The 16479-nt window shown below is 39.3% G+C and overlaps 1 protein-coding gene across 12 annotated transcripts in view; it reads right to left on the reverse strand.

Moving 5' to 3' along the window:
• Window positions 1–7818: 7818 nt before the first annotated feature.
• Window positions 7819–16479, reverse strand: part of SUGCT (succinyl-CoA:glutarate-CoA transferase) — a 338446-nt gene continuing 329785 nt past the window's right edge. For 6 of the 12 annotated variants that reach the window (XM_052795879.1, XM_052795895.1, XM_052795888.1 and 3 more), the window contains 2 exons: window positions 14414–14494; window positions 7819–8156 (listed from right to left, as the gene is read on the reverse strand). In XM_052795879.1, coding sequence (XP_052651839.1) covers window positions 7993–8156; window positions 14414–14494 — 245 coding nt within the window. In that variant the 3' untranslated portion in view covers window positions 7819–7992. Of the gene's footprint in view, window positions 8157–14413; window positions 14495–16479 lie in introns of those variants that run through there. The other 6 variants (XM_052795965.1, XM_052795862.1, XM_052795916.1 and 3 more) reach the window with 3 other exon arrangements.

Consider the following 16479-nt stretch of genomic DNA (forward strand, 5'->3'; position numbering starts at 1 on the left):
CTAGGTACAAAGATACTATCTGTTTATACCCAAATGATCTGTGGAGGTCTTTCACAAGCCCTTTGGGGAGGCTTCTCTCTGCTTCAGTAATGGGAGATTGGGAAACTGCGGTTGTTCATATTGGTTTTACGGGAAAAATAGAATGTCCTCACTTTGCAAAACAATTTAACTTCTCTGCTATGCTGCAACACATGCATTTTAAAATCAACACAATGGCTCTGCAAGACTGACAATGCATTCCATCTGTCTAAACAGAGATGGCCTCTGCTATCAGGTTGGCTCGCAATCTCTAGTTTGTCCTTCTGACTGGAAAGTACCAAACTACATACAGACAGCTTAAAAGAAGGGAATGGGACTTGCCCAGCATCAAACAGGAAATCCGTGGCATGCAGATTTTCTGATAGCCCTCGGTTAGCCCAGCAACTACTGGACCAGCCTCCTTCACAAGAGGATAAATCTTTAAAAGCTATGGAAGCCAACAAAGCTATGATAAATTCCACCATTTCAAGACCTGCTCCTATATCTGCTGCTATCAATCTTCATCCCACCTTACAAGTTCGGTTTCTGGCTCCTTCTTCGGTAAAGAATTTGAAGAACTGCCTTTGATTTTATTTGTAGAAAGAGGTGGGGAATGCACTTGACCAGTCCAATTAAGACTGCTTTCAATCACACAATGCTTATTTTCATAACACTGCAAATGTTCACATCCAACCTATTCAAATGCATGCTGCGTAACATGAAAGAGCATCTATTTCAATTTATCAAGTAACAACAGCTTGATTCCAGCATTCAGCTGCTGACTGAACACCCAGGTAGTATTATCAACAACCAGATATTTAAAAAACCATCAGCAGAATTCACTTCCACCAATTTCCTAAAAAACTCCTGAAAAAATCAGCTCCCTAAAGCCCAGAGAACCAACCTGGACAAATTCCAGGCCTGCAAGGAACCCAGCAATGACCTGCATTTTGTTCCACAGACAAATACATGTACAAGAGATGTTGCCAGCTCTATCAACTTTATAACAAATCTTCCTATTGCTTCTTTTTCTTTTAAAATCTCATCTAGGTATATTGTTCTATCATACTATTTTAGAACTCTCTTCTGAATTTTTACACTGCTCCTGATTGTTTTAGGGTCTGATTCTGGGTATTTGAGTATTTAAGGTTGGCAATAGTCCAAATTTCTCACAATAAACTACTCACAAAAAAGGTTAGGATTTCTCCTTTCTTCAAACACAGTTCAGTAAATGAGTCTTCTACTGATGTCACCTACTAACATTGCTAATAGTATGGTCGTTAATGCAAGTACAAATATCGTATAAAGCTTTGTGGGGAATTTGATTTAAGAAAGACCTAAATTTTGGATCATATTATAATTTAAAGTGAAAGTGCAATGACAAGACAGAGTCAAAACACTTTTTAACCCTACCAAAGAAACAAACCCCCCAATGATTCTGGGTTTCTGGATGAGAGCGTGGAAAAACATAAAAGCTTTTCCCAATAGGAAGTTAAAGAAATGAGGGTTTATGTACCTGGAATGTCTCTAATTATTTTAAAGCATCTCCAGAGATAAAATATGTTAATAGTTTGTCTATAAGCAAATGACACAATCTGGCATATTAAGAAACATGAAAAAATTCATGATGCTGACTTAGGTTCAGACTCAAAGTCCACTGAAATCAATGTGAATTCCCCTTCATTGCCTTCAAAGGGCAATGGATTAGGCTTTTAAGTCTCCAGTGCTTATGGCACAAAACAGACCTGTAATGTTTTCTAATAGTTTTCATGCTTTAGGAGAATCAGTTGCGTGGTCAGAGGTACAATGCTTTGGAAACACGTGCTCTAAAACTCTACAAATGCAGCTGTAAGTGCAAAAGAGATAGGACAACCAGTGCATTAGGAGAGAATTTGAGGAAGGCAAGTCCATAAAACCACACAAAATGAGCCAGCAAGCAGAAGAGAATCTTCAAAGGTCTTAACAAATGCAAATTTCTTAACAAATTAACATTTCTTAACAAATTAACATAACTGACTGAGAGTAGCAGGTCCTCACACCTCACCAGGTCTAAGGTAGTTAATACTGGTTTGCAACCAGGGTCTGCTCCCATTCTGTTTGGTCATGTAAGCTCTTGCCAGGTCTGCTGCTGTTACAGCCAGAACTGTTCTGTATGGGGAGACTTGGCTCACGCAAAAGGGCTGCAGATAATGCATCAGCCTTACTTAGCGTACCACAGAATCTGGAGTTTTCTGTCAACACAGATGTAACTAAGTGTAAGCCGCAAGCAGTGTTTTCTCTTTGATGCTGGTTATTCTTAAGATCCTTTCTCTATTTCAAGCTGTTCCCCATCAGATATGTCCCTTAAAGCACAGAGAATTCAGTAAAGTGGATATGTTGCACGGAGTGGGCAGAACTGCCTAGGACTACAAGCAGTTGGACAACGGGTTTTGTTCCTGAAAACTTGAATTCAGAAAAATGGTGCCCCAGTGACTCATGTATAGAGTGACTGCTTCATGATCCCGTTTTCCTCTGGCTAGATTGCATTTCCCATAAAGCAGCACAGTATACTCTCATGATAAACTCACGCGATATATCACAGGAGTCCCGTGGCCGCCTGGCCTGAAGATGAAGGGGGCATGAGATACTTGAACTGTGACTTGCAGGAAGCTCCTCAGTGGCATTGCTGAATCAGTATTTCCATCTTTCAGCTAAAAGCCTTCACTTGTGGGTTTGGGAGAGAGAAAGGATTTTGATGAAAAGACCAAATAATTTATCAGAGAACTGTCACTTTTCTGGCAAAATGTTTTCTTTAGTGAGAGGCTCAATCCTCCAGGAGAAGAGAGTGTCAGCAGGAAATGTACACAGTACCCTGTATTTTTATATGCAACTTTTTAATGTGAAATTTTAGCTTCTCCTAACATGGATCTGCAAGAGATGAGAGCTACATATGCATTCCTCTACCAGGTTAGACATCTTCAAATTTCTTCTTGTACTTTAAAGCTCTTTTGGCCAGTTTGGGGTAGTTATTAGACAGACAAATAGTGTAACAGCTGAAGCACAGAAGCAACTGCAGTGAAGTGGGCTCCTCCCCAGCCTGCTTTCCTGAGTACCTTGTAAATCAGCAGTGTGACACTGCTCGCTGTAAATTAGACCATCATGAAGGCCTTTTAAGGCATGCAGTTTAGCGTACCCTTTACCCTATGTTTTTTAAGAATTTCTTGTTAACTAAGAGCTAATTGGTGCTTGCTAATTCACTTTTATCTGTAGCTCTGGAGAACAGAAAAAAACCTAAAAATTAACAACTTGTCCCCACCTCAACCCTTGCTTGGCCCCCCTTCAATGCTTGACACAGCCTGTGCCAAAAAAAGAGATCTTCTTGCAAAAGTTTCATGGGTCCTTGGCATATGTGATCCCAGGCATTTTCCTCACACATCTGATCCAAATTCCAGTCACAACAGAAACGTACAGTAATTGAATTGATTGGCTGTCAGCTTTAAAAAGGTGACTATATCACTGTTTATCAGTGTACTTTTATCACATTGGCTGGTATCATGCAGCCCTCTGTGTAGGGAGGTTACTTGATCCTGCAGGAACTGCTCTGAGGTTGGTTGGGGGTTTTTTTACCAGCTAATAGCGTTTAGCATTTCACCAGACCATATTAAACTCAATGTACAAGCAGTTAAGAAAAGTACTGTATCTGGCACTGTTTAATGTCACTGACATGAAATGTGAGCAGCTGTGCCAGCACTCCTGAACTCCGAAAGTACTTTACCTTTCCTCCGTCTTTTGGCAATTAAATACATTTTAATACATTTTTGGGAAATAAATGCATTTTAATACAGTGCTATAATGTTAGGAAGGTTAAAGGATTAACTATGTCTTGTCATTAGATATTAAAAGAAATCATGACCATTTTAGTCATAGAGATGCCTAGCTACCTTTTATCTCCAGGTTCACCAGGCTGAGGAGTTACAGTGCTCTCTGAGTGGCAGAATTGTATGACAATTTAATGAAAATGCTCTCCTCAGTTTTTGAGTATGCATGCACACTCACTGGAAGAGTTATTCTGACTGCTACTTTAGCCTTAGCACATTGTATTAGACATCTTTGGGCAGAGCTTTAATCTTTGAAGAAGCAAGGCCAAAACTCTGATTAGTATCAACAGGCATCAAAAGCCGCTATTTCAATGAACTTAGAAAAAGAGTACCTTTATATTTTGTATGTAACTCAAGAACGGGGATATTTTCCCTTTCTCTGCTTGTTTTTATATTAAAAAAAAGAAAATGACAAAATAAATTTTTTCTGTTGATTTTGATTTTATAAACCTGAGAAGAAAAGGAGCATTTGCCTTCCAGCATAATTAAGTGATCCCATTCAACAGATCTTTGCATGAATATGGCTTCACTGGCCTTTGGACATGGGCTGGATAGCTGTTGAGGCTGGTGGGCTTCTGCTAGTGGGTAACTTGTTCCTCCTGGCCACTAATCAAAAAAGACCTACTTTTGAATGTCAGTTCTAGGGCACCCATTGCAAACAACCGTGCAGGGACTTCCCAAGCGTGTGGGAAGATTCTGGGGAAGAGATACCAGGAACAAGATCTGTGTAGGAGCAAGAAAAATCCATTACTGTCCATTTGCCTGTTGTTTGATTGGAATTTTCTCTTGATGCATTAAAATATCCCTCAGCGAGATCCTCAGGCTATGCAGCCTGACTCCACCAATTTTGCAGTTTTCTCAGTGATTTATACCTGGTGAAGAGCTTTACTAGCTTGCATGGAAAAAAAAGGAAGACAGTTATATGGGGAGGGCTGAAGAAACATTTTTCATGGTGAAGATAATACAAGAACAATGGGATCCCCCAACGCAGAGAATGGAGCCAAACGGGCCATGGACCATGGAGTCAGAACAGATGCCAAAATGGAAATCTCCCTTTCCAATGGTAGTTACAGCTTCCTGGCAAACAGCTATAGGTGGGTTGAGTTTTGAACCAGACAACAGGTGTGTCCTGTATCTCTTTTTATTTTTTTAATACAGTGATGTGTAAATCAAGTCAAATTAAAGCCAATACCACACACACACACATCATGGCAGCACCAGCAGATTCCTTTCCAATTTAAGCAGAGAAAAACAAACATTCATTGCCAGAGGCAGCTGTGTGTAGTCATTCCTAACTACAGCCCTTCCTTGAAATTGGAGGGATCTCAGTTTATGAGGGCCAGAATCCCACATGATGGTTGATTTCCAGTTTCGCAGTACAAGAGAAAACCATTTTGAAATTACAATATTGTCAAAATGTAATTGAGCTCTAGAGACACGTATTTCTGAAGATTTTTGGGAAGAGTGCAGTAAATTTTGTAAATACTCTTTTTCTGCATTAATTTATTCGTTTTTGAAGGAAAAGGGTACTATAACAGCTTAGATATTATCATGACAATTATTTAACTATCTTCCAAATCATCCAAAATTTAACTATCATCCAAATCATCCAAAATCCAAATCTTCCAAAAATCATCCAAATCTTCCAAATCATCCAAGGACCAAACCTTGTGAAAGGGCAAAATTTCATGACCAGACCATGGAAGCTACATGACTTTTTAGGCTCCCAAACACCCACCTATTTAAAGACTTCAATTTATTTCTGACTTGAAGAAGAGTTAGCAACAGTCCGTGTATGAGTGTATGACTTAAACACTGAGAAATGGTATTGGGATTTCTCCTGCTGCAGTTAGTACTGGAGGCGAGACAGTGTCTCTGATTATCCCTTTAGGCATTTGACAGTCAACAGAGTAGAGAGGAAAACACTAAAAAAGAAAAAGAAAGGGAAACACTGTTTGCATGTGAACTCTGCACAAAATATGTTATGGAGTTAATAGCCCAATATTCAGCTGATTTAAACCAGCATTGTTACGTTAAAGTCAAACAAGCTCTGCCAATTTACTGTCGCTAAGGATGTGGTGATTAGCTATTTCCATTTTTGGAAAAGCACAGAAAAAAAGAATTTTTTAGAAAACCTTGATCAAAACTGAAGATTATTTTACTATATCTTATGTATGTGATTCTTAGAAATGGGAAGAAAAGAGCCCTTAACAAAGTAAAACCAGCAAATTTATTTGTGAATGTTATCTGACAGTGCTAAATAGTTTTCATTAGTAAACAAAATTCAGTTCAATACCAGATTATCCATTTTATGTGAAGCTGAATTCAAATTGCTGCTTTTCTCATTAAAAAAGGGATGTTGCCCTTAGATTAAAAGGAAGGTGGACTATATCAAAACCTATTCCAATCCAGTTTCAATTCTTCCCCTATGGTGTCCCTATTCTCAATTCAGACTTATTTCTATATTTATTTAAGAAGTCACTCTTCCAGGATCTCATGATGTTTTTAGCACATGGACGGAGTATGGAGTTTGGTGCCAGGAATGCAGTGCAAGAGAAAAAAAAAAAGAAAAAAAAAAAGGGGGGGAGATGATCTGAAAAAAAGAACACAAAACCACAGAGAAAACAAGCAAACAAATGAGCTTCAAAAATGAGCAACCACGGTGGGGTTCCACTGCAATTTGATTATGTAATAACCTCCTTTCTTCCCCCAGAAGGTGATACAGAGTTGTGAAGTTCAAATGTAATACAGAGGATGTTGTTTGTTAGAGTGGAAACAAAGTGACAAGCTAGTTATAATGCCAGGCCTCTTTCCGATACTTTGAGATAAATACAGACATTATGTGTTGAGTGTCAATTTGAGTTAGTTTTATTTAGTTCTAGGAATAGAAAGGCTTTGCCTCACTCCCAGGGTGCACACAACAAAGGTTAGACACTTCCCATACTCCGAGTTTACTTTAGCTGTAAATTATATACAGCAATAGAGGAGCATGGCATGTCTTCTGTGAGTGAAGTACTGCAAAATTAGTTTGTAGAGAAGAAATGGCTCTTCTTTAATCTTTTCCTTACTATTTGCCATGGATCAAATTCTTCCACCCTCTTGCAATGCATGGTGCCTTACACTTAAAAGTGACCCTACTGCAGGATATGGTATTACTAAATTTGAGGAAGGTTTGTCAACTCTCACTGTGTTTTAATCATGGGGGTGGGACTGAGTCAAAAGTTTTGCACAGATTTTAACCTGTGTTTTCTCCATAGTGAAAGGTGCTTTGGATGGCAACTACACTCAGAGATAGGGATGAGTACCTACCCACAGAACCAGACTGAGGAGTCTGGCAAGTTCTGGTATTTGACATTCAGCATGTGGTTTTTTGTGGATCAGCGTTTAATTAACAGTACTCTGGGCCTTTCTGAATAAAATTACAAAAGACTATTCAATCATAGTTTGTCTCTCAACCAGTCTTGGAATAGGCTTGTTTCATAACTGAAGAACTGTGCTAATTTCAGCTTATTTCTGCTAACACACTGGGATTGTCATGACCATGCAATGTAATATAAAGACATATTGGTAATTGGGAATACCAGGGAACAGAAGAGAGTTTTGCAATGGTTACTCTACCCATGATTTAAAATAGAGATGAACAAAGAGTTCATGATTGATAATTCTGTTCAAAATCAATCAGATCAACCACCAATTTGTACATAAATGATTTTCTACTAAAATAATTGTACAAGGCAGCTTTCTGCAAGTGGAGAGTCTAGTGTACAGATTTTTAAGGTTCTGCTTCTTTTCACTAACATTATGTCTTTCTGGGGACAAACTTTTAGGCAATTACTGTAATTATAAGAACTCCATTTCCCATATGAAGTACTGAAAATGAGTAGCCACACAGGACTGTATAATTACATTTACCACCCTCCCCCCCAAGAAAATCTTTCACTCAGACAGTATGAAATTGTTTATTTGATACATCAGTGTTAAAATCATACAAACACACATGGAACAAAATTAGGAATTAAATTATGTCTTCTCTTTGAGTCCCATTAGGGGAGCTGAAGGGAGCAAAGAGAGGACAAAGTAATGTGAACTCAGTGTGAAGGAATGTAGCTAATGTTCCTTATCTGACCTCATGCTGAGCCACAGCACCAGTGCAGAGCAGTTCTTCTATGGCATCATCCTCATACCCCAGCATGCCCTTCAGTATCTCCACTGTATGCTGTCCAACAAGCGGAGGTGGTTTCGGATGTGACACAGCAAATTCACTGTATCTGACACCTGGTCCTGTAAAAAAAGCAGATAGGAGGGAAATTATTTTCAAAAGTTACTGCCCATATTTATATTGAAGCGTCTATGTTAGTTTAAAGGAAGTATCTCATTTTCACAGCAGTCTTACCACAGTCCTTATCGCAGAAATGTTATATTCTGGAATTATAGACTAAAAAAAATCCCAGTTCACAATAATGTACGAATAAGGCAGTTTTAAGTAGTTCACCCAAATGCAGAATTGCTGAATATTCGCCCAACGTTAAAAAGTCTTCCTATTGTTCCCAGTGGTATGTATATCGGGGTGCTCTGAGTCATACATATCACATCACAGGTCTACCACTCTCTGCTACCGGAACAACACAGGCGATACCCAGCCCACACAACAGGATGTGGTGCAGAAATCCCCACACTGTCTACAACAGGAGGCAGCACAAGCATAAGAGTGCAATGAAATGTCATGTTAACACACTGTTACTGATGTCGGAGCAGCGCACGGGATGATGGGAAGCACCATCTCCAGTTAGCAACAGCTCAAGTACCTCTGCAGTGTGCTCCATTATCCTGCAGTGATGTAAGACTGACATCACGCACAGCAATGATATTCCCCAGCTTGGTTTACATTTTCTATGAAAAATATAGGTAGCAGCAGCCATAAAAAAATCAACAATGGTTTATTTACTCTGGCAAGAATAATTTCAAAGGTGGATGTCACTTAGGGAAGCTGGCAATGATACGAAGACTTTAATGTCTATTGCAGGAAGTCAGGTCTCACTTTTTAGCAATCCTCTGTAGTGAACTGAACAGAGGTTTCAGTGTAGTTCCCTGCAGACAGGTAGCTGTACTATTACTACCAGTTTCAGAAGACAGAATGAGCTACAAATTTACTCTGGGATCAAAACTGAGATATGCACTCAGCGTATGCATAGAAAGACTAACTGTTTTATAGAGAAATAGTGGACAGTAATTTCCCAAATTGTCAGTTGAAACCTTTTCTTTAATACAAAATTCAACAACCTTTGATGCTTTGGACAATTGGCAGAACGATTCCTCTATTCATAGTTATGGTCTTTATTATATCATCAAAAAGAATTTACAGAAAAAGTTATACGTAGTTATGTCTTTGCCTATGACACTACAGCTTTACTTAGAAATGCAAAGAAATATATAGAGCGTTTTAATAGGTGGAACAGTCTTTGACGTATTTCTGAAGACATAGAATATCATCCAGCAAGGGAAGTGAACCACAGCAAGAAGTCATCCTATAAGGGCAGGAGTAGGGAAGTTCACTACTTGAAGTTACTACTTATTTAAGGAGAGATGCTGACAAAGGTCATGCAGCATGCCAAAATGCCATTTTTTCAACAGTCCTCATTGACTGTAATCAAATGGTTAATACGGTAAAGGTATCCACCTCCAAGCAGGACAAAATAAGATGAAGGATGCTTAGAAAAAGAGGGTTTTTTCAAGCTGATTTTGTACATTCCTGATGAGTATGCTCCTGGAAGAGGGCAGGTACGGTTCCTCTTTTTAAAAAGGAGAGGAGGTAGAATTGGGAAATTGCAGACCAAAACATTTAACTTCAAGTTCCATTAAATACTGAACAAATAATCACAATGAAAGTACTGAGGAGATGAGTAACAGCCAGCATGTATCTATTAAGAACAAATAGCATACGCTCGATCTCTTGTCTTTCTACCAGGAGAAGGGCTGGAGGTGAGATACATCCCATCTAACTTTAGATGCCAATAGCCTAGATATAGATGTTTAGTTGCTTAGACTCCCTTTGGAATCACTGCAGATGAAAAGACAAACTTAGAGTGTAGTTCTTCTAAGACACTGGTAAATGACTAAACCTGGCCAGATGAATTGAGATCGCCTATGTTTCTCCATAAAGGAGAGGGTAGACAAGTATCTTAGATGCAGACCTCTATACCACCCAGACACCTGAAGTCAGGTGAGATGACCCTCCAACCACTAGGATTCCAGATCAAGGTTTGACTTTCAGGAAGAAAATTCTCTGCTATTTTCCATAAACTCACTAAAGAAACATGGCCTAGGTAAATCTGAAGCCAGGTACAATACTGAGAGGGAAATCATATTCAGAGAATTACTACCTGGGATCTTCTACAACAGAAGAACGTTTCAAGTGAGCTCCAGAGGAATCTGTTCAGGATGAAGCACTAATCAGTATATTTTTACTGGGTTGGCTGATGGAACTCAGATCATACCTGCTCAGGTTTCTGAGGACTTCAAGCTAAAACTGACTGTGAAGCAGATTTCACAATGACCTGGCTACACTGGAAGAATGGTCTGATAAAACAGGATGAAATTTAATAATGTCAAAGGGAAGGAATTACATTTAATTATATAAATACAGGGCAGGGGACAAATAGCAAGGTAGGAATAGCTAAGGGTTATTCTAGATCACAAAGTGAAGATGAGTCAACAACCTCATGCTGTTGCGAAAAAGAAAAGCGTCATACAGAGATGTACAAACAAGAGAGAAGTCTGCAGGACACATGAAATAATCTTTTTGCTTTAGTTAGAGCCGGCAGGTCACACCTGGAGCAGTGTCTGATGTGGGGCCTCCACTGCACAGCCATCTGGAACACCTGAAGAGGTTCTACAGGACAGCAACCAAAATGATCAGAGAAAAGATGACAGACTGAACCAAGCGGGATCGTGGACCTAAAGAGAAAGGCCAGGGAAAAAGGCCTTCAAAATTGTCTTCAAAAAATGTAAAAAATAACCACCACCACAAAAACGCCAAACCCCGCAAAAATCCATGTGACCTTTCTGCAAGGAGGAAGTAAATCCTTTTTCATGTCCTTTCATTCATGATGAATGAGAAATAATTGATTTAAATTGCAACACAGGAAAGTGAAGTTAGGTACTAGAAAATAAACTTTTATAATGGTAGGGGTAGCAAAATGCTTAAATAGGCCATGCGAGGAGGCTGCAGAGTTCTTACCAATCAGGTCTTCAGGAACAAGAATTATTCTAGCATAGCTGTTTCTACTGGGACTTGCTGATGGATTAGATGATCTCCCACAGTCCCTTTCACCCACTAATATTCATGAAAGCTAAGAAACAGCTCACTTATATTAATTCCTCTTCCTAGGACTGACTGAGGGCTGAACTGGCACTAGTGCAAGCCACAGAAATGATCTATCCATGCCAACTGAAATGCTTCTGAAGATAATTTCAGAGCAAAAATGCCCCTTAGAGATTTATAAGTCTAGAAATTCAATGTAGCCACAAAACTATTAGGCAATTTCTATTGAAAAATATAATAATATACAGTTATAAAGCAATCTTATTTCAGGTGTGTGTATCTGAGAACTCCTTATACCAAAAAATCAGCAAACCCTCAAAGGAACTAGTTTAGTAGCTATACACTTTTCACTTGCTTGTGCAAATTTTTGCTAGTATAAAAATTGCGTATCTCAAACCCTGGGAGTTTTTGCAGTGATATCAAAAGACACAGAATAAAACCTCTAATGAGAGAAAAACAAAATTGACATTAAGTGTACAACAGGCATAGAATGCTTCACATTTCCCAAAGAAATTAATCTTACAAACTAGAGCATGCTAGAAAATTGCACAGCAATTATAAAACCAGTGTCTTCCTTGAGCTTTTATTGTTTGATGCATAATTCATCACGCTACTTTTCACTTTGATAGAGTTATAAAGTTATCTACATTCATTCAAAGGAGCTACTTGCTAATGATCCATCATTAACGATTCTCTGTTCTTTCCTTCTGTAACTTCTACTTGGCTTCTGTGTCAATTAGGAGGGTGCAAAGCTTGCCAGTCAGGCTTCAGCAATCCCACGCTCCTACCGAACAACGCTCCCGGAGAGCAACCAGCAGAATGCTATGCAAATGCTAATTAAACACAACTCCCTTATGAGGAAACCATCCCCTGAGGCAGAGAGAGGTGAACTGCTTTAATTAAGGTCAGAAGCATTTGCATGTGGGTGAGTTACAGAGAGCCTTGCAGATGAAAACAGGCCTTTGCTGGAGTAGAAGCAGGGTTACTAGTTGGAGGAGGTAAGACAGCAGTCACCTGTGCATCCTGGCTGTAAGCAGGACCCTATACTCAATTCAGCCATGGAGTTAAAGGGACACATATGATCACCTGAAAAAAGCAATGAAGGAATGAGTGCTAGCTGTGATTTACCTTTGTCCTGTTCAATTAAAAAAAGCCTGCTTCTCTTTTTGTTTTGATTATCATTGCCAGTAAACCAAAGAGCTCTTTCCCCACATTTAAATTCTAGGCTAATCTTCTTCTATTATTATTATTATAATTTTGACTTTGGCACATTACTAAAATACATGCCGTGCACACCACATAATGTACAAGAGCTAATAGAGCAACAATAAATCAAAATTTGTATCAGTAACAACCACAATGACAACTGTACCAAGACATCTTGAAGACTTCCCCTGTACTTGTACTCAACATCGTCATAATAAATTCTATTTCTTTGGTGCCTATCTACTATAGTATTGCTAGGCATCAAACTGAGCTAATAGGTCAAGACATACTAAACACATTAAAGCAAAAGACAAAAATGAGATAAAACCTCTGAAACAGGCCCACAGGAAGGGCCCTGCAAGAATGAAATGCCTTTGAACATTCACTTTAAACAGGAGAAACATGCGGCAGTATTTGCAATGTGTCACTGGGCATTGCTGAGATTTGGGGCTGCAGAAGCAAAGTCAGTTTTACTCTAAAAGTAGCAGAAATTAAAGTTGAATTTGAATAATATTAAAGGTGCAAAGCACAGTATATAAAAGTGGATAAAGGTAACAATCTTTGTTTTGTCCTGACAAATAGCAGTCCTGCAGCATTGTGCAGCAGTCACTGGATAACACTTTTTCTACAGCACAGGTTGGAGCATATTGAAGCAATCTAACTCTCAAACTATGTAGAGGGAATCAGACCTGGGGACAGCCAAGCTCAGGGAAAATTCATGATTATTTGTTATTATTCAAGTGGGACAAGGAAAAGAAAGGGGAAGTTTGAGCTAATGTATGTGTATACATATCATCTACATTGGTAAAAAAGAGCAATGAGAAACCCAACACTACTTGTTAGTTAGCTCTACCCTAGCTCTCAGTGTAGCTTATATACAGGTAGGAATCGCATGAAAACAAACCAAACACTTGTGCCTCTTCCAATAACATGGTGTTGCTACATAACAGTTTTGCAATTCCAATGAAATATCAACAGTCAACAGCAATGGCCCAGAGCCAATACATTCGCACCCAGATCCCATATACACTACAGGTCAAGTGTGTGGAGCATGCAATTGGCTGGTTATGAAACTGGCCTAAAGGAGGATCAGCAGGAAACAAGCAGTGACTTTTAAGGCAATGAAAAGGAAAACAATACAGAATAAGTTGGCAAGAAGGGCTTCATGGCTGCCATGAAGGATATTTGGGCGTTAGAAGTGATGTGTGCAGGGAAATGTTACCAGGAGTAGACCAGGAACACTTCATTTTGAGTGTCTGGTCTCTTCTCTTTGGTCCCAGACGTGACTTCCATCAATCTGTTATTCACAGCTGAGAAGATGGGGTGCCCGAGCACACAGTACAGCTCAGCTTGGCTACGCTGCCTTTACACCAGGCTTCTTCCCCTTGATGAAACACAAAGTAGAAAAGTACACGCAGACAAAAAAGCTCATTAAAAAGTCCTGCTAGTATGAGTACTGCACACAGGCTTCAAGGAAATCTCCAGAATAAATAATCCACTCCATCTTAATTGGGGAAATCCCACATTTTTTCTATTTCTTGCCACAGATTTGAAAGTTTCAGAGCTCGGGGGACTTTTCAGGAATCTAATTGCTGGGAAAGATCCTTTCCTTTTGCATTACATTAGAGCTGGTGATTTACCTTTCATGAACAATCTGTAATAGATTTGAAAAAAAGCAATTAAGGAGATAATATTCAAAAACTTGCTCCTCCTTCCCTCACTGCAGCTTCCATTTCCTTCCCCACTTACAGCACAGCCACACAAAGTGTTCACTTGGCATCCAGCACAGCTGAGAGGGTGGAAAACTTTGGCAGGATGAGTAGGAATGAGTAACTGAGAACATAGAGGATGGACAAACTTTTTCAAGCGATAATTAAAAAAAGTATACTTTGTTCTAGGTGTCATACAAACACAGATATAAATAAATTAGTATATAGTAGTAGTAAACAGTAAAATCAGTAGGGAAGTAAATAGTATCAATACTAGAAATATCTACAAGCCACCTGTTTACCTTTTCTCATTTGGCCAATGCTGACTGCCACGGGAGAGCCATGAGGACCACCCAACGTCACAAGAGTTGAGAATGTAAAAACTGACGCATTGTGAGGGAAGTTGACAGACAGAGCATAAATGTAGTTTATGTGTGATAGCCACAGATGAGTGTCTAAAAATCAGGCCACTTTTAAACCCACACTTAGGCATTCAAAGCATCCATTACATAATTCTTAAAACCCTTTGCAAAGTACATTTATAAAAGTACTTTCTTACCTGAAGCTGCACATATAGAAATGCATTAAAAAACATCTTATGTATTTCCTATTAACCAACATCCTGTATATAATCAGTGTAAATACCACTCAACATTTATATAAAGCTTTACATTTTCAAAGTGTCACCATACTAACTGTACCTAATTAGTCTTGCATGACTGCTGGAGTAAAGGAAATCATTTATCAGTCACTCTGGTTGCATATTTGAGAGTAATCCTGCATAATTACATCATTTAAATAATGTAATTTTGCAAGAGGACTCTTGGCACCAAAAAGCTTTAAGAAAGTTGCAGTAAGGTGGTGTCTACTGCTTCCCACATGTATCACCTCACAATGCTGAAAATTTGGCCTAACTTTTTGTGCAGACTCACATGGTCCCACTCCTTCCTGAAACCCCAAAAGACCTTAAGAGAAGATTCAAAGAAAGACAGGAAGGAAAATGACTAGTAAGAATACCCAGAGGTAGCAATTTTAAAGAACCATGAATTCCCTGGGTAATAATCTGTAGCTCCATTTCCTAAGGAAACAAGTTTATGTCTCTGTGCTGTCTTTCTAATCATCTGTCTGCCTTGTCCCCACCACACACAGTAACTTCTGAACCTGTCAATCTTGACAAAAGTGTAGAAATCCCAAGGAAAATTAAGTTCTTACCAGTGTTGTGAAAATTGGCAACTGCTGAAGGACAGACACCCCAATTACTGCCCTGATGACATTAAAAAAACCAAAGAACTCAGCTGTTATATATTCTGTTTGGCTGCAAATAGCTCACCAGTAAGTACAGATACAGCTCTGCAAGGGTCACCTAGCACATACTGTCCTTCACAGGGGAGACAAGGCATAAAGGATATGAGAAAAGTTCAGGTTATCGTAAGGATTACGTACAGGGTTTATAAAGGCTGCAAGTCTGAAGGAAAACAATATTTAGTTCCAGTGTTCATGGAACAAGTTCTTCTAGGCATTTTTTCTACAGTATCGTGGAAGGTGTATTCAGGCTGTGCAAGCCCAAGGCAAGGAAGTTAGAGACTTCTAGTTCAACAGAAATTGCTCTTGAAGGAAGGAGCTGAAGAACTAGATGGCAAAGAAGAGTAACTGGGAGAAGCCCTGCAAAACTCTAAAAGGAAAAACCTACAGAGGCAAGCCAAAACTACTGAAAACCCAAGCTAAAAATGTAATTTGTCTCGGGTCATAATCTAATCAATACAAAACTCGATATATAATCCCACCACAGGATGCGGGTTAACCACAGGATGTGTACCTAATGCAGAAATTACGGGGTGAGGCTGAAAGGCTTTTGCCACACAGGAGGTCAGACTATATGAGCATAATGGTTATTTCTGGGCATAAAACATATGAGTTTCTGAAATGCCCATAACCAAAACTGTTTCCACACAACAGGGCTGGGGTTAAGATGGCCTACCTGAACCTCCTCTAATACTTAGCCATATACTGTTTCATGTAGATATCTTTACTGTAAATCCAAAGGTCTTAATTACTCTATCTTAAGGAGAGTAATTAGTGAGAAGTGTGCTCCGAGTATGGAACAAGAAAAATCAAAATGCTACCTGAAATGAGCCTCTTGTAAGGACAGAGAATTGCCTAGTTGCAACACACTCACATGATCCTGGAAGCTGAATCATGCCCCCAGCTGTGCAGGAAGGCAAGAAGCTCCTCGGGGCCCTCCTACCGAGCCTGGTGAAAACTATTGCCAAGTCCCATGCCTTGTGGTTAGTGTGACCCTGCATGTTGGAATAAGATACACCAGCCAACCCAAAAGTGTCTGTATCTCCTCAGTACACCAATTTGTCCT

The sequence above is a fragment of the Harpia harpyja genome, chromosome 1, assembly GCF_026419915.1.
Source record: "Harpia harpyja isolate bHarHar1 chromosome 1, bHarHar1 primary haplotype, whole genome shotgun sequence".
NCBI classification, from domain to species: Eukaryota; Metazoa; Chordata; class Aves; order Accipitriformes; family Accipitridae; genus Harpia; species Harpia harpyja.